The 16083-nt window shown below is 43.4% G+C and overlaps 2 protein-coding genes across 2 annotated transcripts; both read right to left on the bottom strand.

Annotated features, from left to right (window-relative positions):
• On the bottom strand, positions 1556-3580 carry LOC8085514 (noroxomaritidine synthase). The gene has a single exon (XM_002465844.2). The coding sequence runs from the start codon at positions 3516-3518 to the stop codon at positions 1908-1910; it is 1611 nt and encodes a 536-aa protein (XP_002465889.1). The 5' UTR covers positions 3519-3580; the 3' UTR covers positions 1556-1907.
• Positions 9757-11826, bottom strand: LOC8085513 (alkane hydroxylase MAH1). Its single transcript, XM_002465843.2, has one exon. It carries the CDS (start codon positions 11607-11609, stop codon positions 10044-10046), a length of 1566 nt encoding a protein of 521 aa, XP_002465888.1. The 5' UTR covers positions 11610-11826; the 3' UTR covers positions 9757-10043.

Genomic DNA, 16083 nt, shown 5'->3' with positions numbered 1-16083 from the left:
AATCACGTATATAGATCCCTTTTAATTATGATAAAACAGCACGACTAAAAATAAAGGAAGAGAAAAGAAAGTGAAGCATATATATATACTAGTCAATACGATATTTCTGTAAATCTAGCTAGCAGATATTTTGTATGCAAAACAGTCATAAAAAATTAGCTACCAATTGAACGTTCCGTTCAACACATACTTCTGTAAAAGTATTGATTGTTGGAAAAGTGCCATTAACGATGGAACATGTGTAAATCTATGAAAACTTCGCGAGCTAGGAAGGCCAGTTTTCTATGAAAACTTCGGTTTAAAGTCTAGATCGGATAGATCAGTACTAGGTCTTTCTATAAAAGAATACAATTCTTGCTTTTTAAGGAGACATACAATATAAACTTTGACTAAATTTATATAATAAAATACTAATATTCAAGATACAAAATAAATGCCATTAGATTCGTTATAAAATATATTTTTATAATAATTTATTTGAAGACACAAATGCTAATAGTATTTATTATAAACTTAGTCAAACTTAAACTACATCGACCGCCATGGATCCCATAATTGCATTTTTTACGTTGTATGCACACGTGAGTCATTAATGGTCCAACATGAAAGTATTAACTATTAAAAACGGGTCGTTAATGAGCATATACGGTCAACATATAAAAATCTATGTCTTAGGTTAAGTGATTAAGTCCACTACGAGTACTTGATATGAGTACTCATATTTTTCTTAATTTATATAAAATTTTTATACCATTATTCTTTCATTAGTAGGTGAAATGCCTATCATGTTTCTATTTACATTATGACTTCAAACACTTGTTGAACTATCTGTCCAAACGTCCATACATAGACTAACATTGACATTCATTTATAAATTCTAAGTTGTTTTGGGTTTTTTAGGTACATAACTTTGCTATCACCTAGATATAAACTATATCAAGCTAGATACATAAAAACAATCAATTTAGAAAAGTCAAGATGACTTATAATTTTTTTAGCCAATCTATCTTATTCTAGTAATAATAATAAAAAAATACAAGCAAATACCCTTGAAGGCATCTACAGGAAAACAACAAAGATGACAACTAAGCTCTAAGCTCTACCACTGAAAATGCATAAAGCCAGCACACACAAAACAACACACCACGGCTAACACGAACTCCAAATCCAAAGCATGCCTCTACCAAACATGGTCATACTGGTCAGCTATCGCCACCATGTCGATGGCCCCTCCATTGATCTTAATCATCTTATTATTATCATAGGTAACTCAGCTACTACAAGAAATGTTGATGGGGTTACGAAAATCTCAGCGGTAGCACACACGACTTTATTTAGAATAAAGCACGGAGGGCGTACCAGTTTTCTTGCATCGTTGAGACGCGGTCGACGAACTTAAGTGTCGGCATAGCATTCCAGCGTTTTACCCCTGCTCCAGGAAATGAAATGTTTGCTTGCTAAATGAAAGTTCGTTCGTTCTAAATTTTAAGTTGTTTTAATTATATATATATATAATAATATATATATTTAGATACATAATAAAATAGATGAATAATTAAGAAGTCAAATCTGAGTTATAATTGGGAACAAACGGACGAGAAAGTAGCATGCTAGCTTTAATGGGAACTGCCGGAGAAGTAGAAAACGTACGTACAATCACACGCCACATATGAATGAAAAACTATACCTATAGTATACTAGTATGCACTATGCTGGTGCACATGCATGGAAGACCCATTAATTGTTCCGCTAGCTAGTGTGCAAGAAGACACCATATATGCCACGTACGGGCACATGCATATTGAGACGTGTCACACAACGTGTTGGTAGATTCCAGCCGGATATAACAAATCGACTAAGAAACCACGTAACGTAGGCGAGCGAGACGCACTGATGTCAGTCAGAACTCAGATGCAAGCCGTGACGCACGACGACGGAGCCGCCGTCCCATCCCTTCTCCTAACCTTGACGGCAAGCCCATTCTTCATGTGAAGTATGATGGACAGCTTCGGCTCCACGACGTGGCCGGGCACCACCTCGACGGCGAAGTTCCACAGCACGGCCGCCGCCACGGTCTTCATCTGCACGAACGCCATCTCCTTGCCGAGGCACGTCCGTGGCCCGGCGTTGAAGGAGATGAACTTGTAGGACGGCTCGTACCGAAGCTTGGTCCCTTCCTCGTTGAGCCATCTCTCCGGCCGGAACTCCATGCAGTCCTTGCCCCATACGCCCTTCATCCTGCCCATGGAGTAGTTGAACACCAGTACCTTGTCTCCTGCCTTCAACTCCTGCCCGCTCGGCAGAACGTCGGCGGCCGCCGCGACCTTGTGCTCGAAAGGCACGGACGGGTACAGCCTCAAGCACTCGCTCAGCGCGGCGTGCAGGTAAACCAGGCTGCCGAGCTCGTTCGCGTCGAAGGTCACCATGCAGCCGCTGGCCGCCGCCGTGTCTGCAGCATCATCATCTGCACCTTTCCGCCGCCGTGAAGCGATGGGCGCGAGCTCGTCCAGTAGTTTCTGCTCGACGCGAGGGTTCTTGGAGATGAGGTAGAAGAACCACGACAGCGCCGCGCCCGTGGTGTCGCGGCCGGCGAGCAGGAGGTTCACCGTCGTGTCACGTAAGAACACATCGTCATTTGCACCACTACTCGAGTCCTCGTGACAGATGAAGGATGACAGCAGGTCAAACGAATTGCTGACGCCTTCGCATTCTTTGAGCTTGTCGGCCCTGCGTTTTGCGACGGTGGCGGCGACGAAGCTGTCGATCGTCCTCCGAGCCGCGGCCATCTTCTTCTCCTGCCCTACCTCCAGCACGTTCATCAGCTTCCAGTACGCCACGGGGGTGATGTGCCGGAGGAAAAGCGTCTCCAGCGCGTCGTCCATCGCGCGCGCGAAGGGGACGACGGGCAAGCCGACCGCCAGGCACCCAGGGTCGACGCCGAAGACGAGACTGCATGTCATGTCGAACGTCAGCCTCAGGAACACGTCGTGCAGGTCGCACGGCGGCCTGCTGCTTCCCTCGTCGGCGGCGTGGTGGGCGAGGAAAGGCAGGAGGCTCCGCTCCACCTTGTCGCGACTGCACCGCGCCGTGAAGGCTCGGAACCGAGGGCCGGTCATGAGCATCTGGGCCATCACCCGCTGCCGCCGCCACGACTCCCCGTCGGCGTTGAAGATGCCGCCGCCAAGGACGTCGAAGATCACGGCGTACTCTTCGCCTTTAGGGTAGTTGGCGAAGTTGGACGTGAAGATGTGGCGCACGTTGGAGGGGTCGCAGGTGATGAAGTAGCGCAGGCCGGTGCGGCCTCCGCGTGCTTCGAAGTTGCAGCCCGCGCCGGTGAGGACGCCGGTGGCCCAGTCGTGGAAGTGATGGATGTTGGCGACCAAGCCGGGGAGATGCCCGACTATTGGCCATTCGGTCGGCTCCAAAGGACTCGTTTTCTTCGATTGCAAGTGGCGGTAGTAGAGGGTGAGGAAGCAGAGAACAAGGGCCAGCTCTATGAACAAAAAGAACGGCTCCATGTCTGAATGAGATGGAAGGTTCACGGTGCAACATGGCTATTTGTAAGCGACTGAGCGAGTACTAGACGTCTAGACTGTGTAGGCCATGAATTTTTGAGCGAGAGGCTGGTGAGGTGTCTGCTGTCAGTGCTTCAGTAAGCGATATCTAAGTCTAGTATAATTGACGCATGATTGGCCTTATCGTTTTCATGCATGTGTCTTCTGCTTCTCCTCGGAGCCAAAATAGAATTCACTATCCGAAGGTAGCAACCAAATTTTTATTTGTATTTTCCTAGTGGACAGAATATGCTTGGTTGTGATTGATTAACCTGAATTTTTAAATTGCATGAATCTCGAGGTAGATTTGCACGTTCGTGTCATTGTCACTTGCAAAAATTTATGTTCGATCAAATAATCAATGTCTATACCTAATATTTCATCCAGTCCCAAAAACAATACAACAATGGATTGTGTGCCAAAGTGGTTCACGTTTCATCAGGACACGTACAACGAATCTATTGACCTCGTGTATATATATGATGCCAATTGTGCAAAACACTCCCACTGAGAGGATAAAAAACGGAGCCACCATCGATCGACTCGCGAGGTGATGAGGAGAGCTCGTGGCCGAGGCCAAGTCGTCATGAGCACCGCTGTACAATCGCAGTCATCGATCGACTTGAGGGCGCCCGGATCCCATGCACGCATGCCCAGGAACCTTCGCCTTCGTCACGTCGGTCCTGGTGATTCAGCCTTTCTTCATGGGGCCGGCACCCGGCAGTGCATCCATCGGACTAGACGCGCGGGACATCGAGCGCTCTGCGGGAGCTGCCGCACGCGAGTCACTGAGGAGAAACACTGTGCAAGCGGCCGCCGGGTCGCCCCCCGTGAGCCGCCGCTCGCGAGCTGCCGAGGGAGCATGATCTTATCGTTTGTGATCTTATCGTTTGTGATTATGTTTGAACAGCAACACAAATTTGCAATCATAATTTTAACGTATTTATGTTTGATATATTTTTATCAACTAGCAACATAATAATATATAGGAATGATATTCATTATTGATCATAGCTACTATGTGCAAGCATTAAATCACTTGTCGACGGTAAAAATATACAATACATGTCTATGGGTTGTATGAGCAATCTGTGTTGAGGATTACAATAACATATAGACACTCCCTTGTCAGTGGATTGAACATGCCCTCAAGTTTCTAAGATCAGTCTCGGTGGAAGTTTCACCCAAGTTTCATTTGCATTTAATAAGCTGCCATGTAAACATTTCTTATGATATGACACATTTTTGAGAAGAGAGAGAAGAAATAAGTTTAATAAAGATGAAACTCTTTTGATACAGATACCAACACACAATTGGCACATCACCATTTTAATTCCAATGTCTCAATCTCGCCCTTAATTTCAATGTCACATCACCATTTTACTCTGTTGGCACCCTAATTAGTGGTTATAAAACCATATAGTTACTATTAGAGATGAAAGCGGATCAGATCGGAGTGGATAATAGCTTTTCCATATCCTAATCCTTTTTTTTATCGGATTCGGAGCAGATCGGATATCATGCGGATTCGGATACGATACAAATTTTTTAGGATGACGAAAATGGTACGGATTTGGACCGGTATCGGAGCGGAAGCGAACTTTTTAAAGTCAGATAATATGTACTTATGTGTTATTTTTTATGATGAGAAACAATTCATTAACCAAAGTCATAAAGCGGTTGTGCAACAAAAAATAATCACCATCAATCCACCACTTCGATTTAAGATCTAAAAAATTTAATACATGTTAGCGGTTTGAATTTAAGAGTATAAAAAAGTGTGTAAAATAAGTAAATATTCTTAATTAGGTAAAACTTTGCCTTCACACTTTGTCTTGTACTAGTCCTTCACTTTGGTAGAATTCTTTCATCATACGAGCTTTATTGTGGGCTACAATGTAATCATGTTTGTGTCATGGGCTAGGCTGACTTATATTCTTTTCACTTGGACTCCTTAAAATATTCAGATTATCCTATTATAAGTGTCGGATAATCCGCGTTCAATTATCGGATAATCCATATCCGTTAGATTTCACCAATCTCATATCCGACACCGCATCCGTCTATAATTGAATTCGGATTATCCATATCCGCACGGATATTAAAAACATTTATCCATATCCTTAAAATTCGGATTCGGAGCGGATCAGAACGGAAAATTATCCATACCACTTTCAACCTTAGTTACTATGTTGGAATTACCCTAAAAGAAGAAAATTTAATTAGCATTAAAAGGTCAATTATTTCTTTTATTAGGTTTTGAGGAGGGGTGTCGAGATCGAGGAGTACCCAAACATTTCACTAGGAAATGGGGGCTGGCTATCACAAACTACCAAGATTAATTGAAATTATAAGAGTGTGTATACGGTGGGTAAAATTGACCATCTAGAAGAGGATGTCACATATGATTTGGTGAGACAAATAGAAGAGAGGAAGATAATATCTAAATATTAGATATTGACTAGCAAAAATACCTGTGTGTTGTAACGGAAAAAAAGCTATCAAGTCTGTATCTATATCTCTATTACCTAATTATATATATCTATATTATTACAAAATTTCAGGCTCTTTTTTCGTCCATCCATTTTTTTTATCTGTCTTCCTCTAACTACCGAATGATGGAGAATTTCTTTTATCTGGACTTATATACATAACCCGTGCTCATACAAGTTAGAATAACTTGTGTGTAAACCAATATGGAGTAGGAGTCCAAATATAAATAGATTCCTCACATTCTAATTCTAAATAGAACTCTTAATAGGCAAATAGAAAATGATAAGAATTAAGTTCTTTCTTTTGCTTTGCTTTCTTTATTTAGTTAGATGTCAATCGGAGCCAAAAATAAAATCAAAGTCCTAATATGTAGTTCCTTCTTCTTCTTCTCTGATAATAAAAAGATAAATTTTCTGGTCATTTTGGATTTTGGTCGAGCCCAACTATTCGCTTGTTTCGGTCTAAAATTGGTTTAAACTCTTGTTAGGCTTTCGAGTTAGATTCAGTCCATAACTTTTCTTTTTTCCTCTAACCCAATTGGACTAGGAGTCCTCGTACCATAAACAGAAAATAAGCTAAAAATAATAGGAAACTAAGATCCAAACGAAAGGAGCATCATTTAATTAATCTTTAGACCGGCGGTCATATAAAGATATGGTGGACTGAAATTTTCACAATTTATGGGGGTGTTTGGGACTACTCCACAAACTCTCCTCCATAAACTCCACAATGGAGCAGCTCCCCAAAAAACTAGAGTTTATAGAGTACTCCTTTAGGTGCTCTCACAACTCCACCCTTTTTTCTCGAACTGAGTGCGTGGAGCTAAAACCGTTTGCCTAAAAAATATGGAGCAGAGCAGTCCCAAACACCCCATATATATTAGAAAATATACAGATTAATAGGTGCAAGATTTATATTTGTTAGAAAAATATTTCACGCACCTTATATAATATAATATCAACATATCATAGACGTGATAAATCTATAGTATAGCGGAAGGGAACAAAAGAGATATAGTAATAATGCAGAAATTAACTAGTATATTATTCGCTGCACCACTGATTTACTTGTGGGCCGCCGAATATATAGATCTCGATCCGTGGGCCCGATACTAATTTACGTACGGGTGACAAAATAAAGGGATGTGGTATTTAACATGCTCATCAAGTACAAATCTGAGATCTGTTCACGTGGAGGAAATCAATTAATTGATCTCTAACTCAAAAAAGCTCCATGGCTGCGGACCACACGGCCCATGAAAAAAACATTATAGCCTAAGGAAATACTATATATAAGGACATAATATATTCCTTCGGATCGGTAAAAAAGTTGCTTTGGATTGGATAATAACTCGGTCTGCGAAGTATAATTCTGATTTCTTATTTTATAAAAATATTATTGAAAACTAATATATGTATATTTTTTTGTATGAAAGTATTATTTAAGACAAATATATTTATATAGTTTTTATATTTTTAAACTAAACAACTTAAAAGTTATTATATTTTTATTGTCTAATCCAAATATTGTCTAAAACTATTTTTACCGACTTAGAGGGGGTATATACAAGTATTCAAAGTCCGGCCTGAGAAACTGTAGTTCTTGAAATTTCATGTGGTAACAAGTTTTTTAATTTTTTTTTCTAACTGCCCCTCCTAAATGATTTTACAGACTGTTCCAAATAGATTTTATAGATAGTTATTGCCTCCGTAAACACACTGAGTATCGTCGTCAGCGTCAGCAAAACATCTCTGTAACTCCGTTTGGTACGCCCCCACCAGCACGCGCTAGCAGCTTCCGGGCTTCAGCTAGGCGCCTAGGCCCCGTGCATACGACGCCATGCGACAGGGACGCGGCACCGCTTGCGCTTGGGGAGGCCTCTTGCACGGCGAAGCCGAAGCATGGTGTCCCGGCCGAAAGCCCCGCGCCGCCTAACCCGTCATGGGTCACCCGCTACCGAACAAGGAAATCGCGCTTGGCTCGGCTCGTCCCGCGGCGTGCGTGGTCCGCGCGTCGTCCGGTCCGTGTGCCGAGCAGGCGACCGGCGGACCAATCGAGCGGCCTGGACTCAGTGGGATCGATACGCCCACCAACCGAACCGCTCCCCCTGGAATTCCCGTACGTGACTATACGTGTTGCTGTGCTCTCGGCCACTCGATCGATCGGCCTCAGCGTCAGCGACGTCTCGTTCGTTCGTTTTGTCCCGCGCGGACCAACCCAATGCAACGTACGTACGTGCCGGTCTCTCATCTTGCACCGAACTCTAGGCTGTGCTTCCTTTTCTTACCGGTGTACGCTGGCGGTGTGCCCGTGCAGCTCTCGCCTTTTCCAAGGGACCCATGATGCGCCCTGTAGTCTTTGACTTATAAGTAGTTTGCTACAACTTGCGCCGGCGTCTTCGTCACTACTGGAATGTAACGTAGCTAGTTCGAGGTCGAGGGTCCAAGGCCTTGTTTACTTCCAAAAAATTTTGCAAAATAAGAATAGTAGTATTTTCGTTTGTATTTGACAAATATTATCCAATTATGGACTAACTAGGCTCAAAAGATTCGTCTCGTCGATTTCGACCAAACTGTGCAATTAATTTTTATTTTTATCTATATTTAATACTCTATGCATACGTCTAAAGATTCGATGTGACGGGAATCTGAAAAATTTTGCAAAATTTTTGGGAAAGGCCGCAACGTACTGGAATGGGAGCACGTGCATGTTGTCATTGAATGGTGGTCGATATATGTCTTTATCTCTATCTGCATCAAACTCTAGGCCTTGTTCAGTTGGCAAAAACTTGTGAAAAACGGCACTGTAGCACTTTCGTTTTTATTTGACAAACATTGTCCAATTATAGAGTAACTAGGCTCAAAAGATTCATCTCGCGGTTTACAGATAAACTGTGCAAATAGTTTTTGTTTTCATGTATATTTAATACTCCATGCATGTGCCGCAAGATTCGATGTGACGAGAAATCTTGAAAAATTTTGCGAAGCCCTAGCTAATTTCATCGTGTGGTACTAAATCAGAAAATTGATATTTGCATAAACGCCTGTGTTTTTCCCTAAAAAAATCTGGCGACATTTGCTGGCTAGTGGTCATCCGCTTTTGCTTGTTTCCATCAGCTCAGCAGCAAAAGCACAATCCTCTGCTTTGAATTCGTCGTCTGAGAATCTCGATCCCCTGCTTATGCGTCCACGCCTAATACAAATCATCTTTCACTTAGAGCCTGTTTAGTTACGGTTAGTAAATTTTACCACCTGTCACATTGAATATTTAGACATATGTATGAAGTACTAAATGTAAACTATTTACAAAACTAAAAACATGGCTAGAGAATAATTTATGAGGTGAATCTTTTCAACCTATTTAGCTGGACACTGATTGTCAAATAAAACAAAAATATTATAGTACCTGTTAAACTTTAACAACCCTAAACAAAGAAGTTCTCGGAGCTTATGCATCTATATTACTGGAAAAAAATAGTGGTCCCAATACAAGCACGGACATAAATCTGCTAGTAATATACTTCATCTAAATTTGCTAGAAGGTTCTATGGAAGTTGTACTTTGTACTTGACATATATTGCATATACGCCTACGTTTAAAGTCTCTCTCTCTTTTAAATAATTTAGCATGGTTTCATTTCACCCACCGTACCACAGAAAGCACCCATATGCCATAGCTAGCCGCACAGTTGGAACTCTACCACACACACGTACACGTAATAACACTAGCTTTCAACGACCAACGGAGCGTTGTACACGTAGGCAGCACGATGAGTACCTGTTCTTGCACCTTCTACTACATAGCTAGCACATGTGAGTTAACGTACCGAGTACCGACTGTGGAGTGTGGACACGCGCTACTGATAGAGTGCGGTAGTACGACATACATACGAGAGTTAACAGCACCGATCATCACCATCTCATAGTTTGATTACCGACACACATAACAAAGGACCGTACGTATACGCCGATCGATCTCAGATGTAATTATTCTGAAGCTAAGCAAGCGCCTGGCGCCTTCTCTTGACCGTTGCCATGAAGCCATTCTTCATGTGAAGTATGATGGACAGCTTGGGCTCCACGACGTGCCCCGGCACCGCCTCCACGTCGAAGTTGCTGAGCACGGCGGCCGCCGCCGCCTTGAGCTGCACGAACGCCATGTCCTTGCCGAGGCAGGTCCGGGGCCCCGAGTTGAAGGACATGAACTTGTACGACGGCACGTACCGCACCCTGCCGCCGTCCTCCGCGATCCACCGCTCCGGCCTGAACTCCCGGCAGTCGCTGCCCCACACGTCCTCCATCCTCCCCATCGCGTACAGCCACACCAGGATCTTGTCCCCGCGCCGCACCTCGTGCCCGCTCGGCAGCACGTCCGCCGCCACCGCCTCCTTCAGCTCCTGCGGCACCGGCGGGTACAGCCTCAGCGACTCGCACAGCGCCGCGTGCAGGTACGTCAGCCGGCTCAGCTCCTCCGGGTCGTCAAAGGTCACCATGCCCATGCCGCCGCCGTCGTCCCGCTCCGGGGTGCTGCTCTTCGTCGTCTTGACGGACTCCAGCTCCTGCCGTATCTTGGACACCACGCGCGGGTTCCGCGTCAGGAGGTAGAAGAACCAGGACAGCGCCGAGCCCGTGGTGTCGCGGCCGGCCAGCATGAGGTTGATGGTCGTGTCGCGCAGGAACGCGTCCACCGCCGCAGTGTCCTCGCCGTCGTCGTTGATGTAGGACGAGAGCAGGTCAGCCGAGTCCCTGATGCCGTGCCTCGCCTTCTCGGCGCGCCGCTTGGCGATCGTGTCGGCGACGAACTGGTCGATGGTGCGCCACGCCTCCGCCATCTTTCGCTCGTGCCCAATCCGCAGCCTCCTTGCCAGCTTCCACCACGTCATCGGGACGACGTGGCGGAGGAGGAGCACGTTCATGGCGTCGTCCATGGCGCGCGCGAACGGCACCTCCGGCAGGCCGACGGACAAGCACCCGGGGTCGACGCCGAACACCAGCGTCGTCGTGGTGTCGAACGTCAGCCGGAGGAACACGTCCTGGAGGTCGAACGCGTCTCCGGTGGCGGCGAAGTGGGAGAGCAGCGGGAGCAGCGCGGTGTCCACCTTGGCGCGGCTGTACCGGGACACGAAGGCGCGGAACGGGGCGCTGGACATGAGCAGCTGCGCCTTGGCGCGCTGGCGGCGCCACGACTCGCCGTCGGCGGTGAAGATGCCGCCGCCGAGGATGTCGAAGATCTCCTCGAACTCGGGGCCCTTGGGGTAGTTGGCGAAGTTGGAGGTGAAGACGTGGCGGACGTTGGCAGGGTCGGCGGTGACGAAGAACTGCATGCCGGAGCGCGGCGGGCCTGTGAAGAGGAAGTTGAGTGGGCTGGCGACCACGAGGGAGGTGATCCAGTCGTGGAGGTGGTGGAGGTTGCCGAGGAGGGCCGGGAGCATGCCCACCAACGGCCAGTCCAGCGGGATGACAGGGTTCTTCCGCTTGGACCTGATGTGGAAGTAGTAGAAGACCACGAAGCAGAGGAAGGAGAGACAGAGCTCGAGGAAGGAGACCGACGGCGACGACGCCATTGGTTGCCTCTTGCTTGCCTATGCTTCTGTACAAGTCAGAACAGTGGAGGAGAACTCAACTGCCAATGGCTATGGGAATCGATCATGCGAACGTATGCTAGAGGCTTCTAATACCAGTGAAGATGAGGTTGGAAATATCCTAGGACTGAGGACTGGATATTGTGGTTTTGAGGTTGCATTGCACCAGACCAGCCATGTGAAAAAAAGAACATAATTTTAGTTGGTTGCTTTCTGAGAGTGTCACCTCCTTCACTTCCCTTTCTACGGAGGTTTTTTTTTTTTTGCGAGCACCCTTTCTACGGAGGTTGGGAGGTGTAACTAACAACTTATCCTTCCATCCTCATAAGAATGTAATCTCTTTTTCAAGAAGTCAAAATTATATACTTTTTAAGATGAGAGGAGTAAGTACTATCGTTTGCATGCGTGTCATTCCAAAACCAGCACGGTAGCACTTCCTCTGCGCATTACATCTATACGCCATATTAAATATTATTATAAGTTCCGGATAATTATAATTTTTCTTAAGTTTACTAGATTTATTTATAAAAAAATATTAGCAACATATATATCTCTAAAAATTTTATTAAAAATATATTCAATGATTTATCTAATAATAGTAAGTATACGCTATAAATATATTAATATGTTTATATATATACACGATAAAAACTAAAATTTTTGACCTCTTGATACATAAAAATGACATTTTTTATGAACAGACGGAGTATACAAGACAATACTGCGAGAGGCCAACAGCGCCTTGGGTCTCCTACCACGAGCTCTCGCTCTCCTTCTGCTCTGCTTTGTAATCTTTTCATCCGTATGCCTAATAAAATATAACCGAACATCATCTGTTTTATTTCCACCTCTCCCTCTCCCTATCTTCTCATTGGCTAACTAGTGGCTGACTTTTCCTTGAAAAAAATGGGATTAGCTTCGGTCTTTTGTCCCTCGCTCGTGGAATCATTTCCTTGATGTTTTGGTGTGATATGCCCTGCTTCTTCGCTCTGCTGTTGCGTCCTGCACTCCTGCTAATGCTAACTTGCTGCTATTTTCTGCTAGCCACGTGAAGGACTGAAGGAGCAAACAGTTGCAGACCACCGCGGCACATGACATATTTTGACATCCGCCGGCAGAAGGGCCATTGCACCATCATGTGTTCTAGGCTTCTAGCGATACATTTTCCACTTGCTCTCGCTGTTTCCTTAAAGCGGATAATATTTATTCTTTTTTTTATTGTTTCTCCATTCCCTTTTTACATTTCGAGTTTCTCTTTTCTGGTCCGTAATAAGGTTTGATTTTGCTATCTCCAAACATTTTTACTTTAACGTATTATTATATTTTTATTTTTCACCTTTTTTATTGTTATTAAAAATTATTGTTTCTTCTTTCTTTTTTCCCAACTTTTTCAACCATATGTACATTATGAAGTGTAAATTTTTTTTGAGCAATAGTTTGATTTTTCTTTTGTGGTTCTCCTAGCACAGCTTTTAATGCATGTATTAGTTTGATTTAAACTTTTGCAAGTGTGTATTCAATATTTTTACTATAGCAAAAAATAGCCTAAAAGGGCAAAATAAGCCATGCAGGATATCATAGGTTATGAAACCCAAAATAAGCCACCGAGAAAAGGGCAAAGAAGGTTAAAGAGAAAATATGCACAAACTTCAAGAGTAGATTCAGCTATATAAGAAGAAATGTAACAAAAAATCAATTTTATTGAAACATACAAAAATAATAAAAAACTTTCTCCTTATTTTTTTGTGACAACATTTATGTAGTTGTTGACACAACATCTTCGGCTTGCTTCAACATTTTCTATAAATATTGATGTGACATTTTTATCCAACATTTTCTAAGGTTTCCATTCATCATTTTTTACATCATTTACTTTTTTTCTGTCACTAGCAGTTTGATCTGACATTTTTCTGGCTCACGGTGCTAGTTCAATTTACTTATAGGAATAGAATCCGGCATTTCTTTGAAAATATTGGCTCGATTTTTTATATATAGGATAGTTGATCCAACATTTCAGACATTTTAAGTCTTGTTGGTTTTTAAAATACAAGCCAATCGAACATTTCTTGTTGACCCAACTATTTTTTTTTGTAAAATGTTGTTTCAACTCAATTTTTTTAATACTAATTCATCCAACATTTCTTGTTCACGTGCCTTTATTTTCTGGAAAATGTTAGCTTGACTTTTTATGAACATTTCTTATTGACACAACATTTTGAAAATGCAACCACAATGTGTTAGATCCTTTTTATGAGATCAAACCACTTACCATTTTATTTTAAGGTATGCTAATTTAACAGGAAAGATAAAATACCTTTGTTGTTGTAAGCAAATAGACCTCATTGTCCTTTGGGCCTTAGCTTGGATCATGGGCAAGCCACTTGCCTCACCTTGCTTGGTAAGGTCGGGTGTTTGGTAGCACGACACTAGCTAGCTTTGCTTGGCAAACTCGCTCACTTGAGCAAGCTTTTCTTTGCCCACACAGGAAAACCAAATCATCTTGCCTACGCCGATAGGATTCCTTGCTCACACGTCGCTCTTCTCTCTCCAGACCTTTATTCCCCCGATTTCTAGTCACTGCTACTTAAATTGATTTGGATACCACTCAAATTGAATTTTTACCCCACTAGATTGAAGCTCCTCCTTCCCGAATCCTGCTTCTTTTGCGAGCATGTGCTCTCCTGATGTGCACCATTGGATGTGCACGCCTTTAGGGGCAGATTTTACTTTTCCCTTTCTCTCCTTCATTAAATTGATCTTCCCAAACTTTTTCCACCCAAATTGAGCTCATTGACTTCCGAATCGACCTTATGATAGGCTTAGTCGAACTTTTCCCCACTCAAATTGAGCTTTTTGGTTTCCAAATCGAGCGTTTCATGGCTTGAATCGTCATCTCTTGAATTACTTCATGGGCAATCTTGTTCACTGGATGGATGAAAAGGAAATAAAAGCGGAGAAAAGAAAACCAAACAGCATGGGAAGCTTGCCATGCTTTGCTGGACATGGCGAGGCAAGAGGAGCATGGCGAGCTAAGCTACAGTACCAAGCATGTCATACATATACTCTCTGTATACGACTTCTAAATCATATATGGAGGGGGTATGTACTAGCTAAGTACCCCCTCCATCCCAATTTATAAGTTATTCTAAAAAATTTAGAGAGTCAAAACATCTCATGTTTGACCAATATTATATAGAAAAAATAGCAAGATTTATAGCATCAAATAGATATTACTATAAAAATATAACTAATAAAGAACCTAGTGATACTTAGTTGATATTACGAATGTTATTATGTTATTATATAAATTTAGTCAAATTTATATTTGACTCTCTAAAATTATTAAAGTAACTTATAATTTAGTACAGGGTGTAGCTAGCATACTTTTGCCGGCAACACCCGGCAAGGCTCTCGTCAGTCGTCACGCTAGCAGAAGCCAGAAGTCACTGAAATTAAAGCAGTTCGTTGCGTGATGATCGGAAACGTGACGGAAAATCGTACGCGCTAGGTGCCTGTTTATCAATAGCAAATCTAGGACCACACAACCAGTCGGTGTGCCCGCTCTCGCTTGGTGTTACTGCATGCATGTGATCAATGATGACAACATGATAAGATCAATCATGGACGTTGCGGGCTCGATATATCGATCGAGATCAGCCACTCAAAGAACTGATCGATAAGAGTGAGTTTATTAAAAAAAAAAAAACTGATAAGAGTGTACGCGCATCCCATGCGGCCGTGCGTCGTCGTCGTCCATGCATCATCACTGTAACAAGAAACAGATCGAATTGGTTGTGCCGTCTTTTCGGACGTCCATTTCTCTTTATTTGGGAAAGCAAGCTTCCTAGTCCATCATTCATGCGCAGGAGGAGCGTGCGTGCGTGATCCCCGGTCGCCAGATGACGCTAGTGACGTGGCGTCTTATGGATCGTTCAAACATATACGGCTGCGTCCACCGGTCTGGCCGGATATTGCTCGTACGTTTTGGCTCTGAATATGGAACTTCATTTCTTTTTATTGCTGTTTTTACCCATTTACATATTATAAGCCCAAACTTCTGCATCCACACGGGCGGGTGTGGCGTGTTGGATGAGTAGGAGCGCACGCTCGGCTTGTGAAAGAAAAATAAATACATAGGGTCTGTTTGGTACAGCTCACAACAGCTTTATGAACTGTTGTGAGCTGTTTTTTTTTGCCAAACACTTATGTTCAAAACAGCTTCATGGTTGAAGCTGTTTTTTTCCTCCCCCCACAAAAACATAAGTTGGAAGAAGCTGGAAAAAAGTAGCTTATTGCAGCTTCTCTCTCATTTCTCTCTCTCAACTATACATGAAGTAGTTGGTGAAGCTATTTTGCCAAACACTTATTTGAAAACAGCTCAGCTTCATCTATAAAGTCACTCATGAAGCTATTTTCTAAAAAAAACAGCTTTACTAGTGAAGTTGAGCTGTGCCAA

This window comes from Sorghum bicolor, chromosome 1 (assembly GCF_000003195.3).
Source record: "Sorghum bicolor cultivar BTx623 chromosome 1, Sorghum_bicolor_NCBIv3, whole genome shotgun sequence".
NCBI lineage: Eukaryota > Viridiplantae > Streptophyta > Magnoliopsida > Poales > Poaceae > Sorghum > Sorghum bicolor.
Note: the sequence above shows the minus strand (reverse complement) of the source record. Positions and strands in the feature narration are given on the sequence as shown.

Coding starts and splice junctions, on each gene's coding strand:
- LOC8085514 (XM_002465844.2), bottom strand. CDS start 3,518: ATGGAGCCGTTCTTTTTGTTCATAGAGCTGGCCCTTGTTCTCTGCTTC.
- LOC8085513 (XM_002465843.2), bottom strand. CDS start 11,609: ATGGCGTCGTCGCCGTCGGTCTCCTTCCTCGAGCTCTGTCTCTCCTTC.